At 45.8% G+C, this 16,521-nt stretch overlaps 1 protein-coding gene across 6 annotated transcripts in view; it reads right to left on the minus strand.

Annotated features, from left to right (window-relative positions):
- Positions 1–16,521, minus strand: part of ZC3HAV1 (zinc finger CCCH-type containing, antiviral 1) — a 62,898-nt gene that overhangs the window by 30,179 nt on the left and 16,198 nt on the right. For 5 of the 6 annotated variants that reach the window (XR_004957407.1, XM_036247554.1, XM_036247556.1 and 2 more), the window contains exons 2-6: positions 14,908–15,043; positions 10,395–10,644; positions 6,023–7,081; positions 4,610–4,696; positions 1,757–1,880 (exon numbers count right to left, since the gene is read on the minus strand). Coding sequence is in view for 5 of the 6 variants with exons in the window: in XM_036247554.1 (XP_036103447.1) it covers positions 1,757–1,880; positions 4,610–4,696; positions 6,023–7,081; positions 10,395–10,644; positions 14,908–15,043 (1,656 nt within the window). In the remaining variant the exon portion in view is untranslated. The remainder of the gene's footprint in view (positions 1–1,756; positions 1,881–4,609; positions 4,697–6,022; positions 7,082–10,394; positions 10,645–14,907; positions 15,044–16,521) is intronic. The other variant, XM_036247555.1, reaches the window with a different exon arrangement.

Below are 16,521 nucleotides of genomic sequence, written 5' to 3' on the forward strand. Positions count from 1 at the left end.
GGTTGCCACCCACACGACCCCAACAGGGCCAGGGACAAATTGCAATCAAGGTATGTGCTCCTAGCGGGAACCGAAACCGGGTCTCTCTGGTCTACAGGCCAATGCTCTAACCGCTGAGCCAAACTGGCCAGGGCGAGTTTATTCTTTTTAAATAAATCAATATTTAATTTTTCTCGGTTTTGATTTTTATTTTGATAAATATTGATAGCTATAACCCATGTAAACAGAAGCTCCTTGGGATCCTTAGCACATTTTAACATGGTAGAGGGTCTCTGAGAATAAACATTTTGAGAATTATTGCTCCAAGAAGCATCCCCTTGATCAGTGGTTCTCAACCAGGAATGCTTTCCTCCCCAGGGGGACAGTTGGCAATGTCTAGAGACATTTTGACATCTAGTGGATAAAAGCCAGGAATGCAGCAAAACCACCACCTCAAAAAAAACCCCCAAAAAACAAATAATTACTGCCTCAAAAGTAAATAGTGCTAAGGTTGAGAAACCCTGCTTCTGATTTACCTAAGAGGGCATCAGCTATTTACCTACAAACAAGAAAATAGCTGATGCCACCCCCTAGTGGCAAAATCGGCAACAGACTCTCCACAGAAAGTCACTGAACTTGCAGATGATGAAACATATGTAAGCCCCGCCCCAAAGAATTTCCTTATGAAACTACGATGCATATTATAAATAGGGTCATATGTGGTATCACCCATTTCAGCCCTGACAGAAACAAAAATACCAGGTTCTAGGAGAGAGAAAACAGCAAACATAAACATAAAACGCTAAAGTATACAACAAAATTCTGCACTAGAACTCTAGGAAAGTGCTCAAATCATGTTCTTAAACTATGAAATTAAGCCAAAGGCTCTTTGGAGGTAGTCAGTTAGTACTTTTTTTTTTTATCCTCACCCGAGGATATTTTTCCATTTTTTGTACAGATAGAATGGGAGGGAGAGAGAGGAAGGGAGAGAGAGTGAGAAACATCGACGTGAAGGGACACATCGAGTGGCTGCCACCCGCACGACCAACCAGGGCCGGGGACAAACTGCAACCGAAGTATGTGCCCTTAGCGGGAACCGAACCCGGGTCTCTCCGGACCGCAGGCTGACACTCTAACCGCTGAGCCAAACTGGCCAGGGCCAGTTAGGACTTTTAATAGTCCTATCATGTGCTGATAGAAATATAAACCAACCTCTGCATTGTGTTTATCTGTATGACACAATAACAAATATTAACTAAATAAATAATTGTGTCACTGTTTATTTCATGAGTCGGCAAATATTCTCAGAATCCCTAGGATTATCCAGACTCTGTGTGACTTCAAATCTACCCAGGTTTTTGTTTATTGTGGGTTTTGTTTTTTTTTACATTAATGCAGTAGGCATTTGCTGTTTTTATCTCAAACTTGAAAGAGATTCTGGCCCTGGCTGGTTTGGTTTAGCAGTCAGAGCGTCGGCCTGTGGACCAATGAGTCACAGGTTCAATTCCGGTCAAGGGCACATACCTCGGTTGCGGTTCGTCTGTCCCCAGCCCTGGTCAGGAAATGCGGGAGGTAACCAGTCGACGTGGCTCTATCACATCAATGTTTCTGTCTGTCTCTCTCTCCCTCCCTCCCATTCTGCCTGATGATAAATGGAATTTAAAAAAAGAAAAAAGATTCTGATGGAAAATAGTTTCTTCTTCCCATAAGCCTAGCACTATGCTTTCCTTTGATGATGTTGTGAATCTCACAGGCCAGAGTCCAGCCACCAACTTACATGCAGATTTGGGGGTCACAATAGGCCTTCTCAATACTCTCCATGGGCTGGAGGTCCATCCAGACGTTCGCAATTAACATCTGCCACCGGTAGGGCAGGTAGAAGTGAACTTTGTTGCAGCCTTCTAGAAAGACAGAGAGGTCTGAGGGTGGGCTATGTGGGGGATTCTAACCAATTCAACCAAGTTCACCACTGACATTCCTTCAAGGCCTGCCTTTCCCACCCTCCAGACCTGTGTGGAGACACATTCTGTCTACACCTTTGCTCAGGCTGTCTGCTGCCTGCACTGCCCACATCCGTATCTCCAGGTTCCTGTATTCCCCAGAGATTCATGGGTAAACAAACCTTCCCCAGCCCCCAGAAAGTCCCTTTACCCACATGAAAACCTGAGGTCATTACAAATTTACAATTACCCTTCCTGCACCTCCCAAGTGGCTACGTGGAGACAAAATGCTCCCCCGCAGGAGCCGCTGCATGACTTTCCTGAAAACCCTGGCCTATAATTCCTCTCCTCCAGAAAGATCCCCTCACTCATCACTCCGTTGTGATCTGACTTGTATGCTCCGTCCCCTCAGCCACCTCTCAGTACCCAGTCTGTGCTTTTATGTTGGTATAGTTGCTTATTTCATGCAGTGTCCTCGTGTGTGGACGTAATTACAAACTCATTAAAGAGCAGTTGATGTCATTGCTTAGCTTCTATCTCTGGCTGGGCGTGCAAAAGATGGGCCTTAAATCAATGCTTGCTGAATAATGAATTCATGTTAAAGGCACGTAACACAGGAATAGAAAAAATAGTTCTGTTCTTCGCAATTTTCATTATATGTTTAAATGTTATGTTATGTCCGTTATATTATGCTTTATGTTATGACATTTCGAAATGTCCAAAAGATGTGACTATTTTAAAACGAAAAGAGACAGGCGTAGACATCTAAGGTAAACCCACAGAGTGGCGATGCCTGAGATTTGGCAGATTCAAAAGTTTATAATCGGCCCTGGCCAGTTTGGCTCAGCGGTTAGAGCGTCGGCCTGCGGTCCGGAGAGACCCGGGTTCGGTTCCCGCTAAGGGCACGTACTTCGGTTGCAGTTTGTCCCCGGCCCTGGTTGGTCGTGCGGGTGGCAGCCACTCGATGTGTCCCTTCACGTCGATGTTTCTCTCTCTCTCTCCCTTCCTCTCTCTCCCTCCCACTCTATCTGATTTTTTTTTTTTTTTTTTCTCACCCGAGGACATTTTTCCATTTTTTGTTCAGGTAGAGTGGGAGGGAGAAAGAGGAACAGAGAGAGAGAGAAACATCGATGTGAAAGGGACACATCGAGTGGCTGCCACCCGCACAACCGACCAGGGCCGGGGACAAACTGCAACCGAGGTACATGCCCTTAGCGGGAACCGAACCCAGGTCTCTCAGGACCGCAGGCCAACGCTCTAACCGCTCAGCCAAACCGGCCAGGGCCCTCCCACTCTATCTGTACAAAAAATGGAAAAATATCCTCGGGTGAGGATAAAAAATAAAATAAAAAAAACAGACTAGAAAAACGGAACCTAGAACGATGGCTCCAGGCGCGGGAAGGGGGAAACGAGGACGTGCTGTTTAATGGGGACAGAGTTCAGTCCTGCAAGATGAAGGGTTCTGGAGACCAGCTGCACTACGTATGAATGTGATTACCACTCCCAAGCTGCACACTTAAAAGTATTAAGATGGGTCTGGCCGGTGTAGCTCAGAGGTTGAGCGTCGACCCATGCACGAGGTCACCAGTTTAATTCACAGTCAGGGCACATGCCCAGGTTGTGGCCCGATCCCCAGTGGGGGGCATGTAGGAGGCGGCCAATTAATGTTCTCTCTCATCAATGTGTCTCTCTCTCTAAAATCAATGAAGGGAAAAAAAAAGGAAAAACAGCCTGGCTGGTATGGCTTAGTGGATTGAGCATCGTCCCATGGACTGAGAGGTCCCGGTTCTATTCGAGGTCCGGGCACATGCCAGGGTTTCAGGCTTGATCCCCAGTCGGGACCATGCAGGAGGCAGCTAATTTTCTCTCTCACATCGATATTTCTATCTTTCTCTCCCTTCTTCTCTCTAAAAAAATCAATAAAAACATATTTTAAAAAAAGAAAAACAAAATTTTAAGTTAAAGACTTCGATTTAGAGAACACAGGGCAGAAACCTCCTCTTCAGACACACGGCAAATAAATGAGTCTGAAACCACTAAGTGCTCAAGCAAATTAAATCAGACATGATGTCCAAGCCTGGAACAGAGGTAGGAAGGTGAGGAAGTGATGTAAACATGAGAGGACAGGAATTTCTCCCCAGCACAGAACCATGGGGGTCATTTCTATAGGAAGCCTGGTGGGAGGGGATAGTGACCAGGTGTGGCTCTTCACCTTGAATGACCAACAGATCACTGGTCATGTGCAGCACAGGACTCTTAAGAGAGACAATGCCTAAATAATGACAGGAAATGAACTTTGAAAGTATGTCTGCTAGGATTCCTTTGTTTTTTGAATTTGTTGTTTGCTTGTTTTTAGTAAAGATTAGTCCCTGATCAAGTATAGTATTTCACCTAAAACTGAACTGCAAAAGTAGAAAGTATCATGTCACGCTTTGGTGAAGAACACAGGCGGGCTGGGCCGCTAAGGGTCAAAACCCAACCTGGCTACTTGTGTATATAAGGTCTGAACATCTCCATGCCTCCAGTTTCCACATCTGTAAAATGGGTTAACAACAGAACCTACTTCAAGGGTTGATAGAAAGTTTAAAGATGCAGTACAGCAAATGCTCAGTTCATGTTAGCCATATTACTATTAACATGTCTAACTAAATATAAAGTGTCTGCTCCTAGAAAAACCTTAAGTTACTCACTATGCCGACAACCCTTATACAGATAGTCAAGACAAATTTCCTTTGAGCCATGATCATCCATGGTACTCGCGACATCAGGTACGGAATCTGTAAAACAGAAGAAGATGCACATACGCTGATATTAATGTTTAAACCAAAAAACAGCCCTGGCCAGTTTGGCTCAGCGGTTAGAGCGTCGGCCTGCGGTCCGGAGAGACCCGGGTTCGGTTCCCGCTAAGGGCACGTACTTCGATTACAGTTTGTCCCCGGCCCTGGTTGGTCGTGCGGGTGGCAGCCACTCGATGTGTCCCTACACGTCGATGTTTCTCTCTCTCTCTCTCCCTTCCTCTCTCTCCCTCCCACTCTATCTGTACAAAAAAATGGAAAAATATCCTCGGGTGAGGATTAAAAAAATAATAATAAACCAAAAAACAAGGTACCTGATCTCACAGTGGGAGAGAATATCTGAAACTGTGCCCTGTTCAAGAGAACACTGATTGATGCGTTACTCATGACGAGCCCTCCATAAAAGCAAAGAAGAACATTAGGGTCACATGAGAGTGATGCTGATTTATTTTCATTTTTTGGTACGTGCCCCTAGCCGCTAGGGCCTAGCGCGAACTGAACCCAGGACTCTCTGGTCCGCAGTCCGACGCTCCAACTGCTGAGCCAAACCGGCCAGGGCTGATGCTGATTTCTTAAACCGTGATCCAACTATTCCTGTTCTCAATAAAAGGAGTTTATTCCATACTCTTTTCTACTGGCTGGTCGTTCCATCTTCTATGTCAGGCTCCTCTCCAATACCACCCCTTAACCCAAACCCTAAAAACCTGATGCCCTTTGCCTGGCTGGTGAGGCTCAGTGGTTGAGCATCGACCCATGCACCAAGAGGTCACCAGTTCGATTCCCGGTTACAGCACATGCCCAGGTTGTGGGCCTGATCCCCAGTGGGGGGCATGCAGGAGGCGGCAATCAATGTTCTCTCTCATCGATGTTTCTATCTCTCTACCTCTCCCTTCCTCTCTCTCTAAAACCAATAAAGAAATAAAATAAAGCCCTGGCCAGTTTGGCTCAGCGGTTAGAGCGTCGGCCTGCGGTCCGGAGAGACCCGGGTTCGGTTCCCGCTAAGGGCACGTACTTCGGTTGCAGTTTGTCCCCGGCCCTGGTTGGTCGTGCGGGTGGCAGCCACTCGATGTGTCCCTTTCACGTCGATGTTTCTCTCTCTCTCTCTCCCTTCCTCTCTCTCCCTCCCTCTCTATCTGTACAAAAAAATGGAAAAATATCCTCGGGTGAGGATAGAAAAAAAAAACAAAAACAAACAAAAAAAAAAGAAATAAAATAAAAAACAAAACAAAACAAAACTTGATGCCCTTGAATAACTGCTGGGCAACATCCACAAGACATGGGCCCCCCCTTTGTCCTCCAGTGACTTACTCAGAGCAGAGCTTGGGGTCCCCCTTGCCAGCTCAGTGGCCGAGGCGACAGAGCTCTGAGCGGAGTTCCGACCATGGTCCTCGCAGGCAGTAGCTCGACTGGTTGAGGAAGGTGTGGAAGGTGGTACCTTGGGCGGAGTGCTGACTCGTGTGGGAACATGAGTCTCTCCACGCGTGGGCAGGACCTGGGTCCTTGGACTCTGGCTTCCAGAGCTTAACACATCTTTATCCTCTCTGACTGCCGATGTTAAGCCAAAACCAACAGGTTCATATGTGACTTTACCAGAGCCATCTGGTGCATTGTGGACAGACTTACTAGCCCACAATGCCTTCTCTCTGTGTTTACTATCCTCCGCAATCATGGTGTCGAGATTGGGGTGGGTGGTTCCGGTTTCCTGATTCCAACCTAACGATTTTTTTCTCCGTCCGGTGGCTTCGTAATCTAAAGATCTCTTGATATCTGGGACCATTCCATCCAAATTATTAAAACATGGGAGAGGCTGCACTTCTGGGTTCTCACTTCTGTCCTTGATATTCATGTGGTCCAGGGAAAGAAGGCCCAGATCCTTCACGGTGGTCAAGGGTTCAGGGGTTCGTGGAGAGCCAAGGGGAGAGTACAGGGCAGCCTCCTTCAGGGAAAACAAATCCTCTATTATGGTGTCTGAGTCATTCAGCCAGGGCGTGGGGCCCTTCCAGTGCGGAGCGGGTGGTAAATCAGAAGTGAGGTGAATCTCACGAAAGAGGACCTCCGGACTGCCGTTCTGCGAAAACCTCTGGCTTCCTCCCACCTGCCCGGCTCCTCCGAGACTGGGGGCCTTGGACGAGGCTGGGGAAGGCTGAGGGCCGTCTTGACTGCCCAGACGCGTGAACCTGCAGGACAGGTCCTCCAGGAGCACGTCGTCCAGGGGAGACGTGCGGCCGATATGATCTGGGCTAGGGGTGCTGGACCTCTCGCTCAAAGCTGGGACGGGTGCAAGAAATTCGTGGCTGCCCTTAAAGAATCGATCTCTGCTCTTGCTTCTGCCTCTATACGCCAGGTCCCGACCACGGGAGGAAGGGGCTGGGAAAAGACAGAAACAACGAAGAGTACCGTTAACACGACTGAGTTCTCACCACTGTTCCTCCACGTTCTATCAAATTACTCGTCCTGATGGTGGGTAAGAATCCTGAGAGGGCCGGTTACGGCACAACCGAAAACACCATCCCATGGATGAGGACAGCAGTCAGACTGACCCTGGCTCTCCTCAGCTTCTCTCCTGGGACTCAGAGGCAGCCCCAGGCCCCCAAACACTTAGGTGGGGCTGCCCATCACCACTATGGTGACTAGAGAGACAGGCTAGTGCAAATTAGGCAGGATTTTCCCAAAATCCTCTAGATTTCCCCCACATTGTGATGTAGGCGTCCCTAACAAGTTAAGAATTCACAATGAAATGAAATGATAGTGTAAAGGTCTAATTTCACCTAAACCAGAAAGTTTCCCAAAGTTCTTCAACTAGCCCCCTTAGCTCCACCCAATGGCCAAACTTAAGTGAGCGTTATCAAAAAGAATTGGCCTCGATAAAAACGTGAGTCACACCCCCAGGATGCCGACAGGAGGGAGTGTGTGACAGACAGGCACGTGTGTGTGTGTGAGTGTGTGTGCAGTGTGTGCATGTGGCATGCATGTATGATGCATAGTTGGTGTGAGACGTATACACAGGTGAGATGTGCATGTGTGTGGTATGCAGTGTGTGTGAGTGTGTCGGTGTGTGGTGTGTGAGTTGTGCTATTGTGTGTGGGGAAGGGGGAGAAGAGAAGTCCTTTCTCTTCCAAACCCAGTGGGCACAGGAACACAGTCAAAGCAAACATTCACCTCCTGTCAACAACGTAGTTAACTAAGTAGATGAACTAGAAGTGATAATAAAGATCTCTCTCACATACAAATATTCATATTGGCGTTAAGTACACAGAATAAACAATACACTCAAATTGGCATAGAGACACACCACAGACTGATGGTTGGCAGGGGACTTGGGGGGCTGGATGAAAAAGGTGAAGGGATTGAGAAGCACAGATCAGTAGTTACAAAACAGTCAAGAAGATATAAAGTACAGCACAGTGAGGAAGAGTCAATAATGTTGTAACAATGATGTACAATGCCAGCTGGGTGCTGGGAGTACCAGGGGTGGGGAACACTTTGTAAAGTATATGATTGTCTAACCACTATGCCGTACACCCGAAACAAACCCAAAAGTACACCCGAAACTAACCCAAAATAATATTTTAAAAAATAAATAAATGAGCCCAGCCAGTGTGGCTCAGTGGCTGAGCATTGACTCGTGCAACAAGAGGTCACCAGTTCGATTCCTGGTCAGGACACATGCCCAGGCTACGGGTCTGATCCCCAGGATGGGGCATGTAGGAGGCGGCCAACAAATGTTCTCTCTCATTGATGTTTCTATCTCTCTCTCCCTCTCCCTTCCTCTCTCTCTAAAAAAATTAATGAAGAAAAAAATAACTTTTTTTTAAATACATAAATAAGTGAGTGAATTCATATTGGGAAACACCACCAAAAACCATGCCGCCAGATGTTCCCCTGTTGAGAGCGCACCATGGTGTGGGGCTCCCGGCACAAGGGTCCTGCCACTAGCTAGTGGTGTGAGGCCCTGAAAACACTATTTTATTGACTCGTTGCAATGCCCTTCCCTCTTCTAAAAATGACTTAAGGCTGCTTGCAATAAAAGTCACTTAAAATTTCCAAGACTCAGTCTCCTCATCCATTAAGTGAGACTAATAACATGCCTGCTTTTCTCCACAATTTTGCATTGAGCAACAAGCCCCATCCTTGTAAATATAAAGCATTTCTTAACTATACGGAGGTTTGGTTGTTTTATTACCTCTTATAGAATCTTAGAGTTGAGTATTCTGTGTGCTTCACGAAATTCATCCCTTCAATATCCACCTCAGAAAGACATTAAAAACTGCCAAGTGTTCATACCATTAAACAATATAAAAATGCTTAAGAAATAGTACTGTTCACTTTACATCCATTAGGATGACCATTACCCAAACAATCAGAAAATTACAAGTGCTGTCGAGGAGGTGGATCTGTTCAAACCCTTGTGCATTGCTGGTGGACTGTCAAATGGTGCAGAAACATGAAAGTTTCTCAAACTTTGAAGATATTGCTCTAAGTAAAATCATCCACTCCCCAAAAGACAAATACCGTATGATTCCACTTCTATGACATTCCTAGAGTAATCAAATACACACAGACAGCAAGTGCAGTGGTTGCCAGGAGCTGGGGGGAGGGAGGAGTGGGGTTGTTGCTTAATGGGCACAGAATCTGTTTGGGAAGATGAAAAAGTTCTGGAGATGGATGGTGGTGACGGTTGCACAACAATGTGAACGTACCTGATGCCACTGAACTGCCTTAAAAATGGTTAAAACAGCCCAGTCAGTGTGGCTCAGTGGCTGAGCATCAACCCATGCCCCAGGAGGTTGCCAGTTCGATTCCCAGTCAGGGCACAAGCCCAGCTTGTGGCTCAATCCCCAGTGAGGGGCATGCAGGAGGCAGCCAATCGATGTTGTCTCTCAGGTCGATGTTTCTCTCTTTCTCCCTCCCTCCCTTCCACTCTATCTGAAGATAAATAGAAAAATATCCTCGGGTGAGGATTAAAAATAAATAAATAAATAATAAACATTTTTAGAAACCTGGTGGTGCTTTCAACAATTAAAAAAAAAAAAAAAGGTGGAGGGCATCTGTAATACTTTCAACAATAAATAAAAAATAAGAAAACAATAATAAAGTAGCCCTGGCCGGCTTGGCTCAGCGGTTAGAGCATCGGACCACAGACCAAAGAGTCGCGGGTTCGATTCTGGTCAAGGGCACCGCAACCTCGGTTGCGGTTTGTCCCCGGCCCTGGTCAGGGTCGTGCAGGAGGCAACCAATTGATGCATCTCTCTCACGTTGATGTTTCTCTCTCTCTTTCTCTCCCCGTCCCTCCCTTCCTCTCTTCCACTCTATCTAAAGATAAATGGAAAAAAATATTCTCAGGTGAGCATTAAAAAAATAAATAAATAAAATAAAATAAAAAGCTGGTGGCGGGGGAACAGTGCTTAGCATGAAAGTCAAATTGCAAAATCACGTATATACCATGATTATACAGTTGTGAGTACGCGAAACGCAGAATTTATTCTTGTATTCCTATTTATTCATTATTATATTATTTTCCAGGCAAACCACTGGAGCCCACCGGTTAATTGTGTAAAAATTGTGTGTGAACGTGGACAAGGTACGAAAGGTGAAACGGAGAGTTTTACGTGGGGAGGCAGAGTACGGGCGGCGGATTTGCTGGCTGTGATTTCTCTTTGGAGCGGGAGGGAGCGCTCACCTCGCAGCCCCGGCCTCCTCCGGCCATGCTTGCTGTTGCAGATGTCCTGGATGTTCTGCACCACCTCGGCGCTCAGCCCGTGCTCCCTCATGACCGCCAGCACCTTCCTGTCCATCAGGTTGTGCGACCGAAGGCAGTTGGCGTAACCACAGTTCCCTCGCGTGAAGTGTTCGCAGATGTGGAGCCTTTCACACGGCGCCTGCTGACTACAGATCTGTCTTCGGCCTTCTCCCTTGTAACTTTTGCATATCTGCGGAGGAGAGAAAGAGTCAGACAAAACCCCTTCCTGGAGCTGCCACCCATTCATTAAGGAAAGTCTCACTATACGACAATTTCAGAAGCCAGCCGAGATATACTGAAGGGAAAATGCATGTGTATTCATGCCTTTAATGCATAAATGCATGCCTTTAATGAATTCTATTCAACTGTTCGATTTATTTGGGGCAGACAGGGCCTGCAGACTCCCTAAAAGAAACATGAATTTGATCATCCTTTGGAAGAAGCCAAGTAAAATGGTGAGCTACAGAAAGGACCAAACAAGACCCAAAGCACACCACCTGGGAGGAAGGCCCACCTCTGGATATCAACTTGTTCTGCAGGTGGGTCTTACCTGCAACTGGTGAAAATCCAGACTCTAGTTTCTGCTGGCAGAGCTTCTCAAAAGATCAACCAAAGAAGGTAATTTTTTTTATTATTATTTTTTTTTTAATCCTCACCCAAGGACATTTTTCCATTTTTTTGCACAGATAGAGTGGGAGGGAGAGAGAGGAAGAGAGAGAGAGAGAGGGAAACATCGATGTGAAAGGGACACATCGAGTGGCTGCCACCCGCACGACCAACCAGGGCCGGGGACAAACTGCAACCGAGGTACATGCCCTTAGCGGGAACCGAACCCGGGTCTCTCCGGACTGCAGGCGGATGCTCTAACCGCTGAACCAAACCGGCCAGGGCCAAAGAAGGTAATTTTATACACCGATGTAAAGAGATATATCTACAGATCTAGCTCTACAGAGATACAGTTCTTGCTGAAAGGCGGGCAGAAGAAACTTATTATGCCTGAGGCCAGACCACATGACACAGGACTGGAAGACGCTAGTTTAAAAGTCTGCAGAGCTAGAACCACCTCACTCAAATTACTTAAACCCAGCCTGTTTCCTTTGCTGGGAAAGAGGAAAATATTTGCTCTGTCTACCTTATCCACACTGTTGAGCAGATTCAATAATAAAATATGTGAATGGCCGAGCCAGTGTGGCTCACTGGGTTGAGCATCGACCCATGCACGAAGAGGTCATTGGTTCAATTCCCGGTCAGGACACATGCCCAGGTCGTGGGCCCGATCCCCAGTGGGGGGCATGCAGGAGGCAGCCAATCGATGTTCTCTCTCATCAATGTTTCTCTCCCTCTTACCCTTCCTCTCTCTAAAATCAATTTTAAAAAATTTAAAAAATAAAAATAAATGTGATTAAAAAAATATGTGAATGTGTTGGGCAAAATATAAAAAGTGATGCAAATGTTTGAATCACTACCTAAAGAATCTTTTTTTTCCCCTTATTGATTTTGTTTTAGAGAGAGGAAAGGAGAGGGAGAGAGAGAGAAACATTGATGAGAGAGAACATCCCCTCCTGCATGCCCCCCACTGGGGATCGGGCCCACAACCTGGGCATGTGCCCTGACCAGGAATCAAACTGGTGACCTCTTGGTGTGTGGGTTGATGCTCAACCACTGAGCCACACCACCCGAGCTACCTGAAGAATCTTAAAGATCAAAATATTTATAAGATGTTTCAACAGACTTGGAGCAACCCGACTGACACTGTTCACTGTGATTTATCTGGGTGGCAAAAACAGAAATTCAGGCACGAGCCACGATGATTTAGTCACACAGACAACCTCTAAAGCCTGATTCAAAGACATATTCCTCTAGAGCCAATTATCCACATTCGGATTCTAGACCAGCGGATCTCATAGTGTGGTCCCGACCCGCAGCATCAGCTCCACTGAAAACTTAGGAGAAACGCAAACCCCGTATCCACAGAGTCAGAATGGCCAGAGGCGGGGCGAGCAGTCTGTGTGTGACCAACCTTCCCGGTGACGCTGATGCACCCTAAAGCTAGAGAACCAGGGTCCGAGAGGCTCTAGCCAAAAAAGAACAACTAGCAACTCCACAAATGATACTTGAACACTCCAATTACCAAGCTGATGTTTAAGTAAGACTGCTCCTGGCCTTAAGTAGGCCAGAACAAACAAAAGCATTTCTTCCTCTAATGAGCACATTTGACAAGTTTATATGCCAGGAAGCCAGGTCTGTCAGATGCTTTTAGGTTCTCACAGGTCAAGGCAAAGTGAAAAAGTATGCAGATTTTGAGTTTTCTAGGGCTGGGAGTATGCCCCCAAGATTTAACTCCGTGCCTACCACTTGCTGGCATTCCTACGTGTAGCTGGACAAATGCCAACCAGACAACAAATGAAGTGAGACCCAGAATCAAATGTCTTGTCCAAGATCAATCACACAGGTAGTCAGGGACAGAGTCGGGACTCTGAGACATGGAAGGACCATCCTTGACCAACTGTTCTTGAAAGGAGCTAAACCTGGCTGACCTCCTCCCGCCAAAGCTCTACAGAAACATCTTGCTCTGCTCCCCCAAGTTAAAACACTCCTTTAGAGACTTCTCTTGCCCGGCGTTTTCGAAGAAACACTCATGCTCCCGAAGCTCTGGTTGATTTAACACTCATGGAACCAGCCCTCGGACTCCTACCGTTCAGGAAACGGTGCAGTCTCCCAGTCTGTGACCCTAACCCTGACCAGCGGTAACCGGCGATTTAGTTATTAGCTAAAAATAAACTGCAGGCATGAACCTCCCCACTCCACCCACTAATCATAGGTACCAAATTCTTAAAACGGAAAGGGAGCCTCAGAGGACACTGCCCGTTCTTTGGACTCTCTGTGTGGTGTAAGGATGACAAGAGCATCCCCTAAGAGAACCCTCCCCGTGCTGCTGTCCATGGGCTCTTGGATCCCTTAACAACACCTTCTGGTAGGTTCTTAATTGCTGAGCTCTTCCCTAGAGGAGGAAGAGTAGCCACTCCCCTTACTTTCTGGGGACTTGATATAAGAAGTCCTTGGTGATTTGGGAGAACTGCAGCAGAGATCAGACCTTGAGTGACTTTTCCAAACCTCCAAGTTTAACACTAGACTGAAGGTGGACCACAGGTCAACAGTCTTCTCACATGTTATAACGAGTCTTTATCTTATCATCCCCTTACGACCACGCGAAAGGAGAAGGAGAGGATGCGTTTGCCAACAGGACCTTTAGTAAGGTGGGTGTGTGAGGCATATTCCCCATGCTAGCAGCCACGGAGCACGGACTCACACATAGGCCAAGGGCCACAGATATCCCAAGACAAGACCTCTGAACCTTGGACTCCTAGAAACAGACAAATCCAAGTACCTAGATGAAAGTATACAAAGGCCCTGGCCGGTGTGGCTCAGCTGAGCATTGTTCCATGCACACAGAGGTCGCCAGCTGGATTCCCATCAGGCAGCGCACAAGCCCAGGTGATCCCAGTAAGGGGCATGCAGGAGGCAGCTGATCAATCTCTCTCATCTGTTTCTCTCTCTCACTCTCCCTTACTCTCTCTCTGAAAATCAATAAAAATACATGTTAAAAAAGAAAGAATACAACAATAGACAATATGTAAATGAATGGATGTGACTGTGTTCCAAAAAAACTTTATTTATAAAAACAGATGGCAAGCCAGATTTAGCCCATTGGCTGTAATTTGATGACCTCTGATCTAGACCATCAAGTGACATCGAAATAAAATTATATTTTATTTGAACCACTCCATTTTCAAGTCTCCTTGTTACAACAGCTTAGCCTGTACCCTCAACCAATATACCCTGTCATTTTCCAAAACCTTCATTCAAAGCCCCCCTCTTCCAGGAGGCCACCATGATATAAAGCAGCAATCAGTCCTACTACTACATCTTCAGATCACACTTGCTCACACAGGGCTGGCTCCCTAGCAGCCTAACAGAGGAGGCATTCCAGACTCAAATTCTTATAAAACATCAAACAGGAAGGAAATTGCTGGAATCTCTTAGGTCACCCAACAACACCCACCTTTTGGTGTTGCCCTCTGCAGACCCTGGTGCTAACTTTGAGTTACTTCCCGGTCCCACTCCATCACATCCGCAATACAACACTACCAATTATTTATTCTTCCTACTTTTTTTTTTTTATCCTCACCTGAGGACATTTTTTGCATTTTTCTTCAGAGAGAGTGGGAGGGAGAGAGGGGTGAAAGAGAGAGAGAGACAAACATCGATGTGAGAAAGACACATCGACTGGCCGCCACCCACGAGACCCCAACTGGGGCCAGGGACAAACTGCAACCGAAGTACGTGCCCTTAGCGGGAACCAACCCAGGACTCTCTGGTCCTCAGGCCGACACTCTAACCACTGAGCCAGGGCTATTCTTCCTGCTATTTAAACCAAGGAATCATAACTTACCTCGGGCATAAAAAAAGGGTCATTTTGGACCAGAAGCACGGCTAATTCTTCTTTGTTCAGTCCAGAGAGCTGATGTTCTTTCAGGATTCTAAAGTTCTCTTCGGAGAGAACATCGTGAGAATATTTGCATAGATTTCTGAAAGAAAATGACAATTGTCAGGATTTCCAAAACACAGAAGAAAAAAAAAAGAAATCACCCAGGGAATTTTTAGTCATTGTAGATCAAGACCCATATCGTTTGATAAGTAATATAGGCTGGTCCTGCTTAAAGAATACACTTTAAAAATATAAATTGATGGCCAAACCGGAGTGGCTCAATTGGTTGGGGGTGCACCGAAGGGTTGCTGGTTTAATATGCGGTTGGGGCACATGTCTGGGTTGTGGCTTCAATCCCCAGTCGGGGCATGTGAGGAGGGCAGCCGATCTATCTTTCTTTTCCTTTCTCTCTCTCCCCTACTTCCTGGGGGGAGGGGGAGTATTTTTCAAAAATTATGCACATCTATACTTTAAATTATTACAATACTTCTTTAAACAATATCTAATCTAGTCCACATTATTAATGTGAGAATGGGGAAAATTAGCAAAAAAACAACAACAAAACTGAAACCAATTTTTTAGAAATAATTGCCCACTTAGAGACAAAAATATAATTAGTATAACACATCTAAGGTCTGACAACCGAGTCAGTGAGAAAACAGAATTCCATTTATCAAATATTTTTTTTCTTTATTGATTTTAGAGAGAGAGGAAGGGAGAGGAAGAGAGAGATAAAAACATCAATGAGAGAGAACACTGATTGGCCGCCTCCTGCATGCCCCCCACTGGGGATTGGGCCCACAACCTGGGCACGTGCCCTGACCGGGAACCGAACTGGCAACCTCTTGGTGCATGGGTCGACGCTCAATCACTGAGCCACACCGGACTGGCCATTTATCAGAGATTTTAATTATACAAAATTGTTCATTCCTTTACCTATTCTACATCTTTATACACCAATATACCTTTATGATTTGTGACTACAGAAAAATGAAACAAGCTCTTAATTGTATACTTTAAACAATTCTATAGAAAGAGATACAAATCCCCTTCACTTTAAGACTCTGATGATTTAGGTCAACACTACCCCCACCAGAACTCTCTCTGATGATAAAACTGTTCTCTCATCTGAACTTTGCTAGATATAAGCACTATTCGGCTATTGAGCACTTGAAATAGAGCTAGTGAGACTTAGGAACTGAATTTTCTATTTTACTTTATTTTAATTAACTTATATTTGCATGGCCACTCATGCCTAGTGGCTACCTTACTAAATGGCAAAGATTTAGGTCTTTGCTATTCAAAGTGTGGTGGAAGAACCAGTTAGCACCTGGAAACTTGTCAGAAATGTAGAATCTAAGGCCCCACCCCAGTCCTACTGAGTCAAAATCTGCCTTTCAATAATATCTCCAAATGATGTCACCATTAACCCCTGATTTAGATCACTGAGAAGTCCTGATAGCACTGATGTTTTCATTACACAAACATAATTTGATAGTTATCAATGTCCACATAACAAATTCATTCCACTTTTTAACTTACCTATGCTACCTAAAGTATCACCAAAGTCCTCAAATT

The sequence above is a fragment of the Molossus molossus genome, unplaced genomic scaffold, assembly GCF_014108415.1.
Source record: "Molossus molossus isolate mMolMol1 unplaced genomic scaffold, mMolMol1.p scaffold_m16_p_7, whole genome shotgun sequence".
Lineage (NCBI taxonomy): Eukaryota > Metazoa > Chordata > Mammalia > Chiroptera > Molossidae > Molossus > Molossus molossus.